At 30.6% G+C, this 11195-nt stretch overlaps 5 protein-coding genes across 7 annotated transcripts; 2 read left to right on the plus strand and 3 right to left on the minus strand.

The window, feature by feature from the left end:
- The first annotated feature begins 39 nt into the window (after positions 1 to 39).
- Positions 40 to 798, plus strand: PIG-P (phosphatidylinositol glycan anchor biosynthesis class P). Its single transcript, XM_070638141.1, has one exon. It carries the CDS (start codon positions 173 to 175, stop codon positions 743 to 745), a length of 573 nt encoding a protein of 190 aa, XP_070494242.1. The 5' UTR covers positions 40 to 172; the 3' UTR covers positions 746 to 798.
- Positions 776 to 1973, minus strand: Hmg-2 (High mobility group protein 2). The gene has a single exon (XM_070638139.1). It carries the CDS (start codon positions 1889 to 1891, stop codon positions 791 to 793), a length of 1101 nt encoding a protein of 366 aa, XP_070494240.1. The 5' UTR covers positions 1892 to 1973; the 3' UTR covers positions 776 to 790.
- Positions 1974 to 2308: 335 nt separating this feature from the next.
- On the plus strand, positions 2309 to 6807 carry LOC139088864 (rhoGEF domain-containing protein gxcJ-like). Of its 2 annotated transcripts, none has more exons than XM_070638185.1 (4): positions 2309 to 2493; positions 2623 to 2739; positions 2838 to 2973; positions 3286 to 6807. In XM_070638185.1, the coding sequence occupies exons 1-4, from the start codon at positions 2467 to 2469 to the stop codon at positions 4134 to 4136; spliced, it is 1131 nt and encodes a 376-aa protein (XP_070494286.1). In that variant the 5' UTR covers positions 2309 to 2466; the 3' UTR covers positions 4137 to 6807. The 2 variants fall into 2 exon arrangements, with proteins under 2 accessions (XP_070494286.1, XP_070494285.1); XM_070638184.1 differs by having other exon boundaries at positions 2318 to 2493; positions 3277 to 6807.
- A 127-nt stretch (positions 6808 to 6934) lies between these two features.
- Positions 6935 to 8728, minus strand: PGS1 (Phosphatidylglycerophosphate synthase 1). 2 transcript variants are annotated; one of them, XM_070638161.1, is made up of 2 exons: positions 8605 to 8728; positions 6935 to 8493 (listed from the first exon to the last, which is right to left on the minus strand). In XM_070638161.1, exons 1-2 carry the CDS (start codon positions 8630 to 8632, stop codon positions 7013 to 7015), a joined length of 1509 nt encoding a protein of 502 aa, XP_070494262.1. In that variant the 5' UTR covers positions 8633 to 8728; the 3' UTR covers positions 6935 to 7012. The 2 variants fall into 2 exon arrangements, with proteins under 2 accessions (XP_070494262.1, XP_070494261.1); XM_070638160.1 differs by having other exon boundaries at positions 6935 to 8531; positions 8605 to 8725.
- Positions 8729 to 8885: 157 nt separating this feature from the next.
- On the minus strand, positions 8886 to 10901 carry Tbce (Tubulin-binding cofactor E). Its single transcript, XM_070638158.1, has 4 exons — positions 10727 to 10901; positions 10545 to 10645; positions 10316 to 10478; positions 8886 to 10242 (listed from the first exon to the last, which is right to left on the minus strand). Exons 1-4 carry the CDS (start codon positions 10811 to 10813, stop codon positions 9007 to 9009), a joined length of 1587 nt encoding a protein of 528 aa, XP_070494259.1. The 5' UTR covers positions 10814 to 10901; the 3' UTR covers positions 8886 to 9006.
- Between the last annotated feature and the right edge of the window lie 294 nt (positions 10902 to 11195).

Raw genomic sequence — 11195 nt, forward strand, 5'->3', positions numbered from 1 at the left:
GTCAGCATTGATATTTTTAGAGAGTTTTGTGGAGATATCGCAAAAAACGTTCGAACAGCATTAACTAACTTCTATGAATCTTTGATTCTCTGTGTTGAAACACAAGATCAATTTGGTCCACCACTATCTGGTGAATATAATCACTACTAAGAAACGATAAGCATATCCAAAAATGCCTGAACATACGCCAGCACCAACATCATCCAGAGGAATCTACGGATTCGTCGTCTACCTACTATTTTCTACGCTGTTTGTACTGTATGTCTTATGGGCATTCATACCTTTAGAATTTTTTGAGGCAATTGGAGTCACAGAACTTCCAAACAAATACTTTGCGCTGTTTATTCCAATATTAATCCTTACAGCCACATTTCTATTTGGATTCTTCATCTATCCATCAATAAGCTTCGTCATGACACCAAATGTGGATTCAATTTATACAGTAACTGATCCATTTGCTGTAAAAAGATGCCAGTACAGAGACGAGAATGGAATTCTATGCGATAATAAAATACCCAATGACTTTGAAGAAAATCCTTGGAACTTTGCTAGACTGTGCAACAATCATCAAAATCGAGTATCCAAAATTGAAAACTTTTGTGACTGTACTGAAAAGGAAAAGTGCTTGCTGTACACAGACAAAGATTATGTTGATAAATTAAGTAGAAAAAGAAATATTATTCAAAATTCAGGCGATATGAACATAGATGAAGTATCAGACATTTTATATGGTGAACTTAATTAATAAAATAATTCTAATTTTGTTTTTTGTAAAGTAAATTAAATTAAATTAAATTTGGAGATCAATTTTCTTAATAATATCACGAGCTTTGTTCAATGTGCTATTTGATGATGCTTTTGCCAGATCAGTTATATATTTGTCAACATTCTCGACTGTTGCACCGCCTTTCCATCCAGGAATTTGTAGTGAATTGAAATTCGCTGAGAGAATCACACGTAATTTAGTTAAATATACTTCAAGCTGCATATTTCTTTTGCGATTTTCAGCTATTTCTAATTCGACTTTTGAGACTCCGTTCTGCATGTTCTCAATGTGCTTCATTAAGACAGAGTTTTGCTGCTCAATTTCTACATTGTTCTTCCTTAATATCTTTAGTTCTGATTCGATGATTTTATTGTGCTCTAAGAATGTATCTGTGAATATTGGAACTTCACAGTTCTGTCCAATTAGAACTTTGAGTATGTCTTCATCTACTTTCATGTTATTTTGACTTGTCGATTGTCTAGCAGGGACGTGTGAAAAGCTACTCGTACTGGGCATACTGAAGGATGTTGACGGTGTTGGAATTGCTGCAGATGAAGTCGATGGTTTGACAGGATCTGGAGTTTCGTGATTAACATGATTTGTAGTTGGTGTTTCTTTATTTTTTGTTTCCTTAGATTCCTTTTTATTGCTGACTTTTTGCTTCTTCGCCGGTTGCTTTTCTTCTAAACATTCATCTGGATTTAATGTTTTGTATGCTTTTAGCTCCGATTCAAATCGATCCTTGTCAACTTTAGCATCATCAAGGTACGGCTGTTTGTCTTCTTTAGGTAATGCATACCATTTACTTGCGACTAACTTTGTTATTTCTACTGAATCCAGTGCTGGATTTTCTTCACAAACTTTTGGTCGCATTTCATCGCAATATCGAACATACGCATTTCTGTAGAACTTTGGATACTCAGCACTTCTTTTAATTTTCTTGGATTTCTTTCGTTTTTTCTTTGCTGGAAGTGCTACTGGCGATGGAGCTGCACTTTTATCACTTTTATCATCAGTTGGTTCTGTTGTGGTATCCATCTTTGATTCTGTATGATTGTTCATTGATAAATCCATTCCTTCGGTCTGTTGTTCCGCTAAATTCTCGGTAGCTGCTTCAGAACTCATTTTATTAATTAATTTATTTTGTGGGCTCTAAGAATTCAGCGAATAATTTTTTAGCATACGAAGTTACTTCCCCTCAACTTCATTTGAATTTCAGAGATCCAGTAGATTATGAGCAAATCGTGAATCTTGTGATTAATTATATTAACTAAGATTAATTGTTGTGAGAATTAGCAGGTAGAATCATGTTAATTTAGGTAGAAACAGGAGAAAACTAGATCAAAAGTTTTCAAAAAATAACGGTTTTTAAAATTTCAAACTTGTTTGGCGCGTTATAGCATAAAAGAATTTGAGCCGTCAATTTTGACAGATGAATTTAATGCGTAAAACGTCCAATATTTGTTAGGATAACTGGTTTAATATGAACAATTATTCATGTTTTATTAATAGATTTAGTCAATTTAAATGGAAAAATATGTAAAAGTGAGAAATTGACAAAAAAGGAAGTAGAGCAAAAATTGCAAAATTGACAGACAGACAAATGATGTGAATTATGAAAAGATAACTCGAAAAACTTGAGAGCAAAAAAAAATAAATTTTTAAGAAAAGTGAAAAATTAATTAAACTGTTTAAGGAAAATGAATTCAGAAGAGACAATAGTCATGGTAAGTACAAAAGACACTTGCTAATCATTTAATATTAGTAAATTTGTTAATATTTATAAAGAATTTTCATGATATTTTGAGTTGCGTACATTTTTCGAAAAAAATTTGCAATTTTCTTAATTTTCACAGAACGGAATGCAGCCTAAAGATGATGAGATGAAGTGGAATCACAAGAAACGAGCTAAAAATCCCTTCCTGCTATTTTGCGAGACAGTTTTGAATCACGAAAGAGAACTTTTATCAGAGGTAAAAAATTAAATTTTTTCATTATTTTTGTTTGTGAATTTTGTGAATGGGGAAGAAAAATTTCAAGCTTTGCATTATTTTTCTCCTGCCATAAATAGACACTAAATTCATCACAGGAATCACTTAGTGAAAATCAGGCTCCTGAAGGACAAAACAGTAGCTCAATTGAAAATTCGACATTTAATTCTGATTCTGACGGAGCAAATGGTGAGATTTCAAAAAATTATACAAATGGTAAGTGTTCACATCATTTAGGAAGAAAAAATATATATTTTTTTTTCTTCTCCTATATCTCTCTCTCGCGTTCCTTTATTATTTTTTTTTTATATTGACGACTGTACATTACGCAAAAAAAATGAAGAAAAAAAATATATTTAATGAATTTATATGAATTTTTCAATATTAATTTGATGAATCTAATGCAATTTCTTCTCCTTATGTCTCTTTTTACTTGACTACCTGCTCTGCTTGCCCATCAATCGATCGACGAACAAACAAAAAAAAAACTTCAAAAAAAATTGTATTAAATTAAATTAGACAATGAAGATGGTGGTGGTGGTGATAGTTTCAATTCAGTGACATGTTTTTGTGGTAAGCCGTTTGCTGGACGTCCAATGATTGAGTGTTCAGCTTGCTTGACATGGCTGCATATGTCTTGTGTGAAAGTAAAACGCAAGAATATACCAGAATTTTATTATTGTGATAATTGTAAAAGTAATGGGCTGTTATCGCCTAATGCAATTGGATCATCGGGAGAGGAAGGAACACCTATACGTCAACAAAATGGCACTATCAGTTCAAATAATATGGATGGGATTTTATACAGTAGCAGCACGCACCAAAATAATCAAAACAACAGTAATAACACCACCAACAATACTATCAATAATTTAACAGCAGCCACAAAGCCCAAAAAACCGAAGACGATGAAGAAATCAAGCGCAAGCTTAATGATGATGAATAGTAGTGATAATATTAAGAATAATACAAATAGTGATAGTAAATATTTATCTAAGAAATCCTCAAATGTTAACGGTAAGCTAAAGAAAATTCGTCAAACGACTAAGAAAGTACGTCCGGCAGCAGCATCCAGCAATTTGACCAAAACGATTTCATCATCCTCGCTAGCGGCTGCTGCATCATTAACAGCCCTATCACTCAACAATCAAGTCTCGCCAAGTCAAATAAATACTACGATCCTTACGAATGGCATTGCTACTGACAATTCAAATAATTTGTTAAAGTCTCCAATTGCCACAAATAACAATAATATCTATAATAATGGTGATGTCATAGAAACTCAAAGTGAACGAACTCCAATTATTGAGAGTAATGGTGCTGCTACCATGGTCGAGAATTCGGAAAAATTCAACAATAAACGCTTGAAACTCCTTTAATTAAGAAGAAAAAGAAAAATACAGAGAAAATAATGCACTATAAATACATACACAACATGAGGAAACAAACACAAAAAAAAAAGTTAATCACATCTAAAAACGCATGCAAAAATCTATCTTAAAGTTTTTCATATTATTTTTACAATTTTTCTTTAATTTCTTTATACACACACAATCAGTTTAGATTCATTTTTTGTCTGCTAATTTTTTATTATTCTTTTACCTTCTTCTTTTTTTTCTTATTATTTTCTGAGACGTCTGTAATCACCAAATTCAGTGAGAATCAAATAATTAACATTTATTTTTCATCTCTTTAATTATTATTAATTATACAACAAAAAAAAAAAGAAATTAATGAAAAAAGTGTTGTTTTTTGGGACTATTAACAGGAGCTTGTAAGCTTGCTCGGACCAACTAGTCACAATTTTGCGTGCAATTAAGTCAAATATAAAAAATAAACAAAAACCGTACAAATTCATTGCAAAAAAACCCTACAAATGTCAATTTGTTGACTGACAAAAATTGGAATTGTATGGTTTCAAAAAAATAAAATAATTAAAATTGACGATATAAATTAAAAATTGTACGACTTCAAGTTCTGACAAAAGCGAAATAAGCAGGCACAGTTAAGGTTTCATGAAGTGAATTGTGATTAGTTATCAGTAGATAAGAGCAGACTCTCCTGACTATTACTATTTAAAAAAATCGCAGATGTTATTAGATTTGATAGAAAAAAAACTACATTTTTAAGACAGATGAATATATTCATATTGAAAAAAAAAAGATTATTAAATCTATTTTTAGTGTATAAGGATATAGTGCAGTAAGGGATTATGATTAATTAACTATAACGAGAAAAAAAACTAAGGAATAAGCTGATAATGTTTTAAAAAAAGAATGCTGAATGGATTCAAAAAAATAATTGCAATTTCTCCTTTTTTTAATGATTTTGTTTTTGATATAAAAATGCAATTTTTTATAAACATGAGAATCCGTTTGTGCTGAATGTTTATTGAATGTAAAATATATTTCAACAATTTAGTTTTTCTTTATATTACGTTTTGATTTCTAAGGAATTTAACATAGAGGATATTTTAAGAGAAAAATAAAGAAAAAAAATTAAAGCTTAATGATGAAAGTAGAATAATGGAAATGTAAAAAAAAGCTGTGGATAAAGAGATATGACAGTGAATAATATGAATGGATGAGTTGTTCGCGAACGATAGAGGATATTGACTAAGGGGATATTTGAAAAGATTTGAGAGCTAGTCTTCGTTTACCCTTATTAGAATTTCTTGAATAATTGATAAGAGAATTTTACAAAATAATAATGATAATTGATAAAAAAACTTTCTAAACGCTTCTGTAAATAAATTAGAGGAAACGTGTTTATTAAATAATGTACACACAAACATATTGAATCATTCATAATGTGAGGATACTGACTTAATGATTCAATATTCATTTTCTGTGGATATTTGTAATGCAGATGAATTAATTGCGCTGCTCCTTTTTAATTATATTACTCTTATAATTTTAAATAAGTTTTTTTTTCTACTGTGCAACATTAGTGCATTTTTTTGCAAAATAGTTTATTATCTGGATTACGTAAGAGTCGTTCAGTAATTCCGCAGTTCAATTCAACTCAACTCATAAGTTTCGATAAAAAAAGTTCGTTAAAATTTAAATTTTAGAAAGTCGTTATAATTCAAAATTGTAAAAGTTCGTTAGAATTTCGGATAAAATTTTATGACACAAAAAACTGTTCAGCAATGATACTAATGCTTTAGTCATCCATTTTCGATGGCACAAGACAAACATTTTAAAGCTCAGCAAAAAATCCTTCTTTCTGGATACTTCAATTGACTAGTTTATTATTATTTTTGCCATATCAATTCTGTTGTTATAGTTGTAAAAAAAAGAAAAGAATCAGTGAAATATCGCACTATCGATATTGCCATGTAAAAAATCAAGAAAATCAATTTTTTTTCGTTCTTAATTATTTTTTTTGTTGAATTAAATTTTAAATGATAAGGATTAAAAAAAGAAAGAAGTACAAGTTTTTAAAAAAAGAAAAGAAAAAAAAAAACATTTCAATCCACTTGATAATTTTTACAATTAACGTCAGCAAAGTGACAAAATAGGAAAAGGCAACAAGTGTTTTTTTGTTATAATTTCTTTAATGAAATGCACATATACTTTAAATTGTAAACCAACAATTATTCTATTACATTTTCATTCAAATCAATTAAAATAAGCACCACAATTTACAGTTACATTGGGAATTGAATGTCATTAAAAAGTGATTGATTGAAGTTGTGGGAAGAATGCTTGAGAACCATACAATTGTATAATTTGTGAATTTGTATGGTTTTCAAGTATTTGAATAAATCAAAGCCATACAAATTCAGTTTTTAAATTAAAACTGAATTTGTATGGTTTTTAGATGTAAATTGTACAGTTTTTATTCAAAAATCATTTCAATTCGCTATTAAAAATAGGAATTGTATGGTTTTGTGAACATTTGTACAGTTTTAAAACACAATTTTCAAATAATCCTTCAAAATCCTTCATTTCCCGATCCGAAAAACAATAGAATATTATTTGTCAGTAGTGAACTGTTCTGAAAAAAAAAAATGAAAAAATTAAAAAAAAGCGAAAAAATATGAAAATGAGTAAAATAATTCTGTAAATTTTAAAATTAGTTGTATAAAAACAAAAAAATACAATGAATATTTTGGATAATATAAGAAACTTAATGATTGAAAGTAAAAATTTAATAATAAAAAAAGTTGACGTTTTTTTAATGCTAGAAACTTTTCAGGTTTTTTATTTTATGACAGGCTAAATATAAATAAATTAAAAAAAAAATGGCATTAAAAGAATTTCTTGAAGAAGAATACCACGCCTTTAACCCAATTAGGGATTAAGCGTTGAAGTAACTGTTTTTCAGCAGTCTCTGAATATCGGAGGAGATGATCATATTCGGTTTTGAGGGACTTTTGAAGTTCCTTGTTGACGGTCACTAAACAAACTTGTGCTTCTAAATCGCGATGAACTGATCGTTCGCCATAATTTGATGAGCCAATAACAGTCATACATGGCATACTTGATCCATTATGATGATACCACAGTCCTTTTGCATGATATGTCCAGTTTTCGCGCTCATATTCGAGCAATGAGAATCGATTCTCTTGTCCATGTTCCTTAATTTGTTCATAAAATTTTCGAGCTATTAATGAGTAAGCATCGGGAATTCCACCTGAAGGGAATTTTGATCCTTTAAATCCATTAGCATTTGGATGTGCCATAATTATACTACAATCAGCTTCACATTTCTTCACTAAAGAGTCCATGTATGTCTGCGTCAAATTAAAATATCCGGAAGTCAATTTAAGTGTTGATCCAGCTTCGCCACTACATAACAGCTTATTAGATACAAGACTATCATGATGAATACCAATTTGTCCCATTTCGATTGTCGGGAATATCCATGTGTCAGCAGTCTCGTCAAAATCATGAATATTGTTCTGCTTGTCATAGACACTTTTAAAGAATTCCTTAAATCGTCGTTGAGCTTCAACCACAAAATCTTTATAACTACTTTCGTAAGGCAATAAGTTCCAACTATCATGCATATGTGTATCACCATTAGCATCAACTTGCATACTGAATTCTTGAACTTTTCCTATGACATCATTAAAGAAGTTTGAGACATTCGCGTCCTTAATTTCTATGTAACGATCTTGTCGATTTGTAAAATAGTCATTTGATAAATTAGCACCAGAAAGGATTAATACGTCATCAAAAATATAAATTTTCATGTGCTGTAGACCAAGTAATTCATTCCATCGTGCTGGTGCCAATTTCTTGGTAATTCCTCTAAGCATTGGCGTATGATACAGTGATAAATTACAGTTCTTACTTTGTTCTACCAGCGGCATGATCATCAACTTTGAATTTTTCTTGCCACGAGTTCCTCGTGTGAAATCTAACAGTATATTAACTTTGAGGTCATTGTTTTCAGTGATATTAGTTTGAATAGCTTTCACTAAATCGGATTCCATTTTTCCAATGCCAAGATACAGACTAGCAAATGATATACGATATTTAGCTGCAGATGCATTACGCAAAAGGCTGTCATAAAAATCAGATGGTTCACTAATGATTCTTATGTTTTTGGAGTTTACTGGAAAGCATGGTGACATATCAAACAGAAATGAGAAATTTTCTAATGGCCAATAATTATAGCGTTTTTGAGTTTTCATATCGGTGGGTTTGAAGTAATCATGATGATTAGCGGTGGTTGGAAAGTCAATGAATGTAGATAATAGTCTACGTATCATGTTAATTGTAGCTAGAAATATTGCGAGGAAATAAGAGATTATTTGAGAACTAGAAAAGCAAAGAAAAATTTGATGAAATAAAATGGAACGAAATAATGTTGTAATGCATATAGTCATTTTACCCAAACTTTGTGTTCTTCTGCTTAACATGATTGATAGTTTTCATTAAATCCTTTTAATTCTACCATTAATTTCACTAAACTTTTCCTTTGTTTATATTTTAATGACTGATTCTAAAAACATTTGAATGGTTTTCAAATTGTAAGGTTTTATTTGAATTTACATTGACCGTTATTGTCATTTGAATTTTGTTTAACCGTTGAAATTGCAGATTATCGATAAAGAAGATTTTCTATGCGTAATTAAGGCATTCGACTGCATTCATGACTAATAACAAGTAATATTGAGAGTTAATAAATAAGGAAATTTTGCATTTTTTATTAATAAGCTCAATTTACAGAACGTGTAAGCAAAATAATTTGTTTTTGGAAAGGGTAATATAATTAATGGAAATAATGCAATGCCTACTTTTCAATATAAATTGTATCACCATTTTGTAAGGAATAATAATCCAATGACTTTGACAAATTATCCAAATATACTTTGATATTGTTATTGTATGCATCAATATAATAGAGCTTAATAGATTTTAAATCCATTCCAGGGCATGTGTGTAAAGCAGCAATTTTATTGACTAATCCAACGAGTGATCTAACTGTCATTGCTATTGGAACTTTTTTGTGATACATTTTTCCATTTGTGACATTTTTAAATTGGATTTCAATTGTCGTGATGCGTTTACGTTGTGGCTGTAGTATAAATTGATCAGGATTTCCATATTTCTTGAGTAATCGAGGATAACATCGATGACTTTTATAAAACTCGCTCATTTTTGGTTCACCTTCAGCTCCAATTTGCATCCATTCGACTGCAAACTTCTTCCACATCTCATACATTGCATCATTTCTGTGGACCTTCTCAATTTCACTTCTGTTAAATGAGACTAAATTCTCAATCATTCCAACAGCTTCCATGAATATTTCCATAATCTCATTTTCATTTCCATCAGATGCTTTTTGATTGATGTATGATAAGCGGGCAAGGGCAGGTAATTTATCCAATTCATTAAACATTTGGACTTCATTCTCAAATGGATTATGACGTAGATTTAATGACTCGAGATTCTCAAACATTTTTAATCTCTCCGTTGGATCACAATTTGGCAGGTCAATTCTTTTCATATGATTATTATTAATCATCAATTCTTTTAATGCTGGGAGGTCCTTAAGTTTTAGAACTTCCGCAAAATCACAAATACTATTCTCGCCAATACTTAATGTCTCTAAACGAGGAAATGCATCCGCTGAGTCATCAGTTAAACATTTTATATTGTTTTGTTTCAGCGATAATTCCTTTAAATTTGGACACATCTTTCCAATTCCTAAAATCTCATTCCAATCGTATAAATTGCAGGCATTCAGAATTAAGGTATCAATTTTCTCAAATCTCAATTGTTCATTCTCGCTCGGTAATTCGAGACGGTTTAGACTCAAATCAATGTTCCGCAATGATGGAATTTGCTTAACAATGTCATTTACGACATTCCAATGCGAAATGCATGACGATTGGAGACAAAGAGTTCTCAAGCTATCCAATTCAGGTAGCTTACCAGCTTGATTAATTGTTGAGTGACAAATCGTTATGTCTTCCGTAAATTTTAACTTGCTTTGCCGTTCCCGTAATTTATCCATACCGACGACCTTGAAGATGATATAATCATAAGCTTAGTCTTTTATTTTGGTTAATTTATGGAATTAATTAAATCTTCTATACCTTCATAAATGGCGCAGATAATGCATCTCGTGCCTCATTTAAAAGCTCATCATTAATAAATGATTGTTGTTCTGGTGGCAAGTAACGTTCACGAATTGCATCTTCCAATGTCTCAAACTTAATGATCTTTTCAGATCTAATTAATGACCCACTTTTAGGAAATCTGTAAGTAAAGAATGTCGTTGCTCAATATGTGTTCAGTAATAAGTCACAGATGTTATTAAATTACTTCGTTTCGAAATAAAAATGGCCATTGACAGTTCCGTTATGTCGTCCTCTTGATGGATCATCCCATTCAACACCAATCCACTGTCCGTCATGTCCAACAACCTATTAATTATGTCAAAAAAAAGCAATCGATAAAATTTTTCATCAAATTTCAAAGAAAAAGAAAGTTTCTTGATGACTCACATTTCCAATATACTTAATACAGCCGAAATCCTGTCCGACGCGAATCCTGGCATTTACACGAATATTATGGTCTGTTAAGCCAACCATTTTTGCTACTCTTTATACAAATATACTCATACAAACTAGTTAATTCAGGAATTTTATGCTGCTATGAAAATCTATTTTGTTTACACTCAGAGAAAATTATTTTATGTGCATGTGTAAAGCAGGCTTAATAAAAATTCAAATTTTAAAAAACCGTTACACTTTGAAAGAGTCCGTTATTCAATCATAACAACGTGATCGACTGCATGGAAACAAATAATGAACCCATGTGCAAATAAATAAAGGTTATTTAGTTTCTTAGATTATCTATGAGTCGAATTCATAAAAAGGATCTCCAAAAATTCATGAATTTCAAGTTTACTGAATATTGCGCATAAAAACGGACATTTTCAGCATATTATACCTGATTACAATAAATTACAAT

Source organism: Chironomus tepperi, unplaced genomic scaffold, assembly GCF_022539635.2.
Source record: "Chironomus tepperi strain 1889 unplaced genomic scaffold, CSIRO-AGI_Ctep_v1 contig_171, whole genome shotgun sequence".
NCBI lineage: Eukaryota > Metazoa > Arthropoda > Insecta > Diptera > Chironomidae > Chironomus > Chironomus tepperi.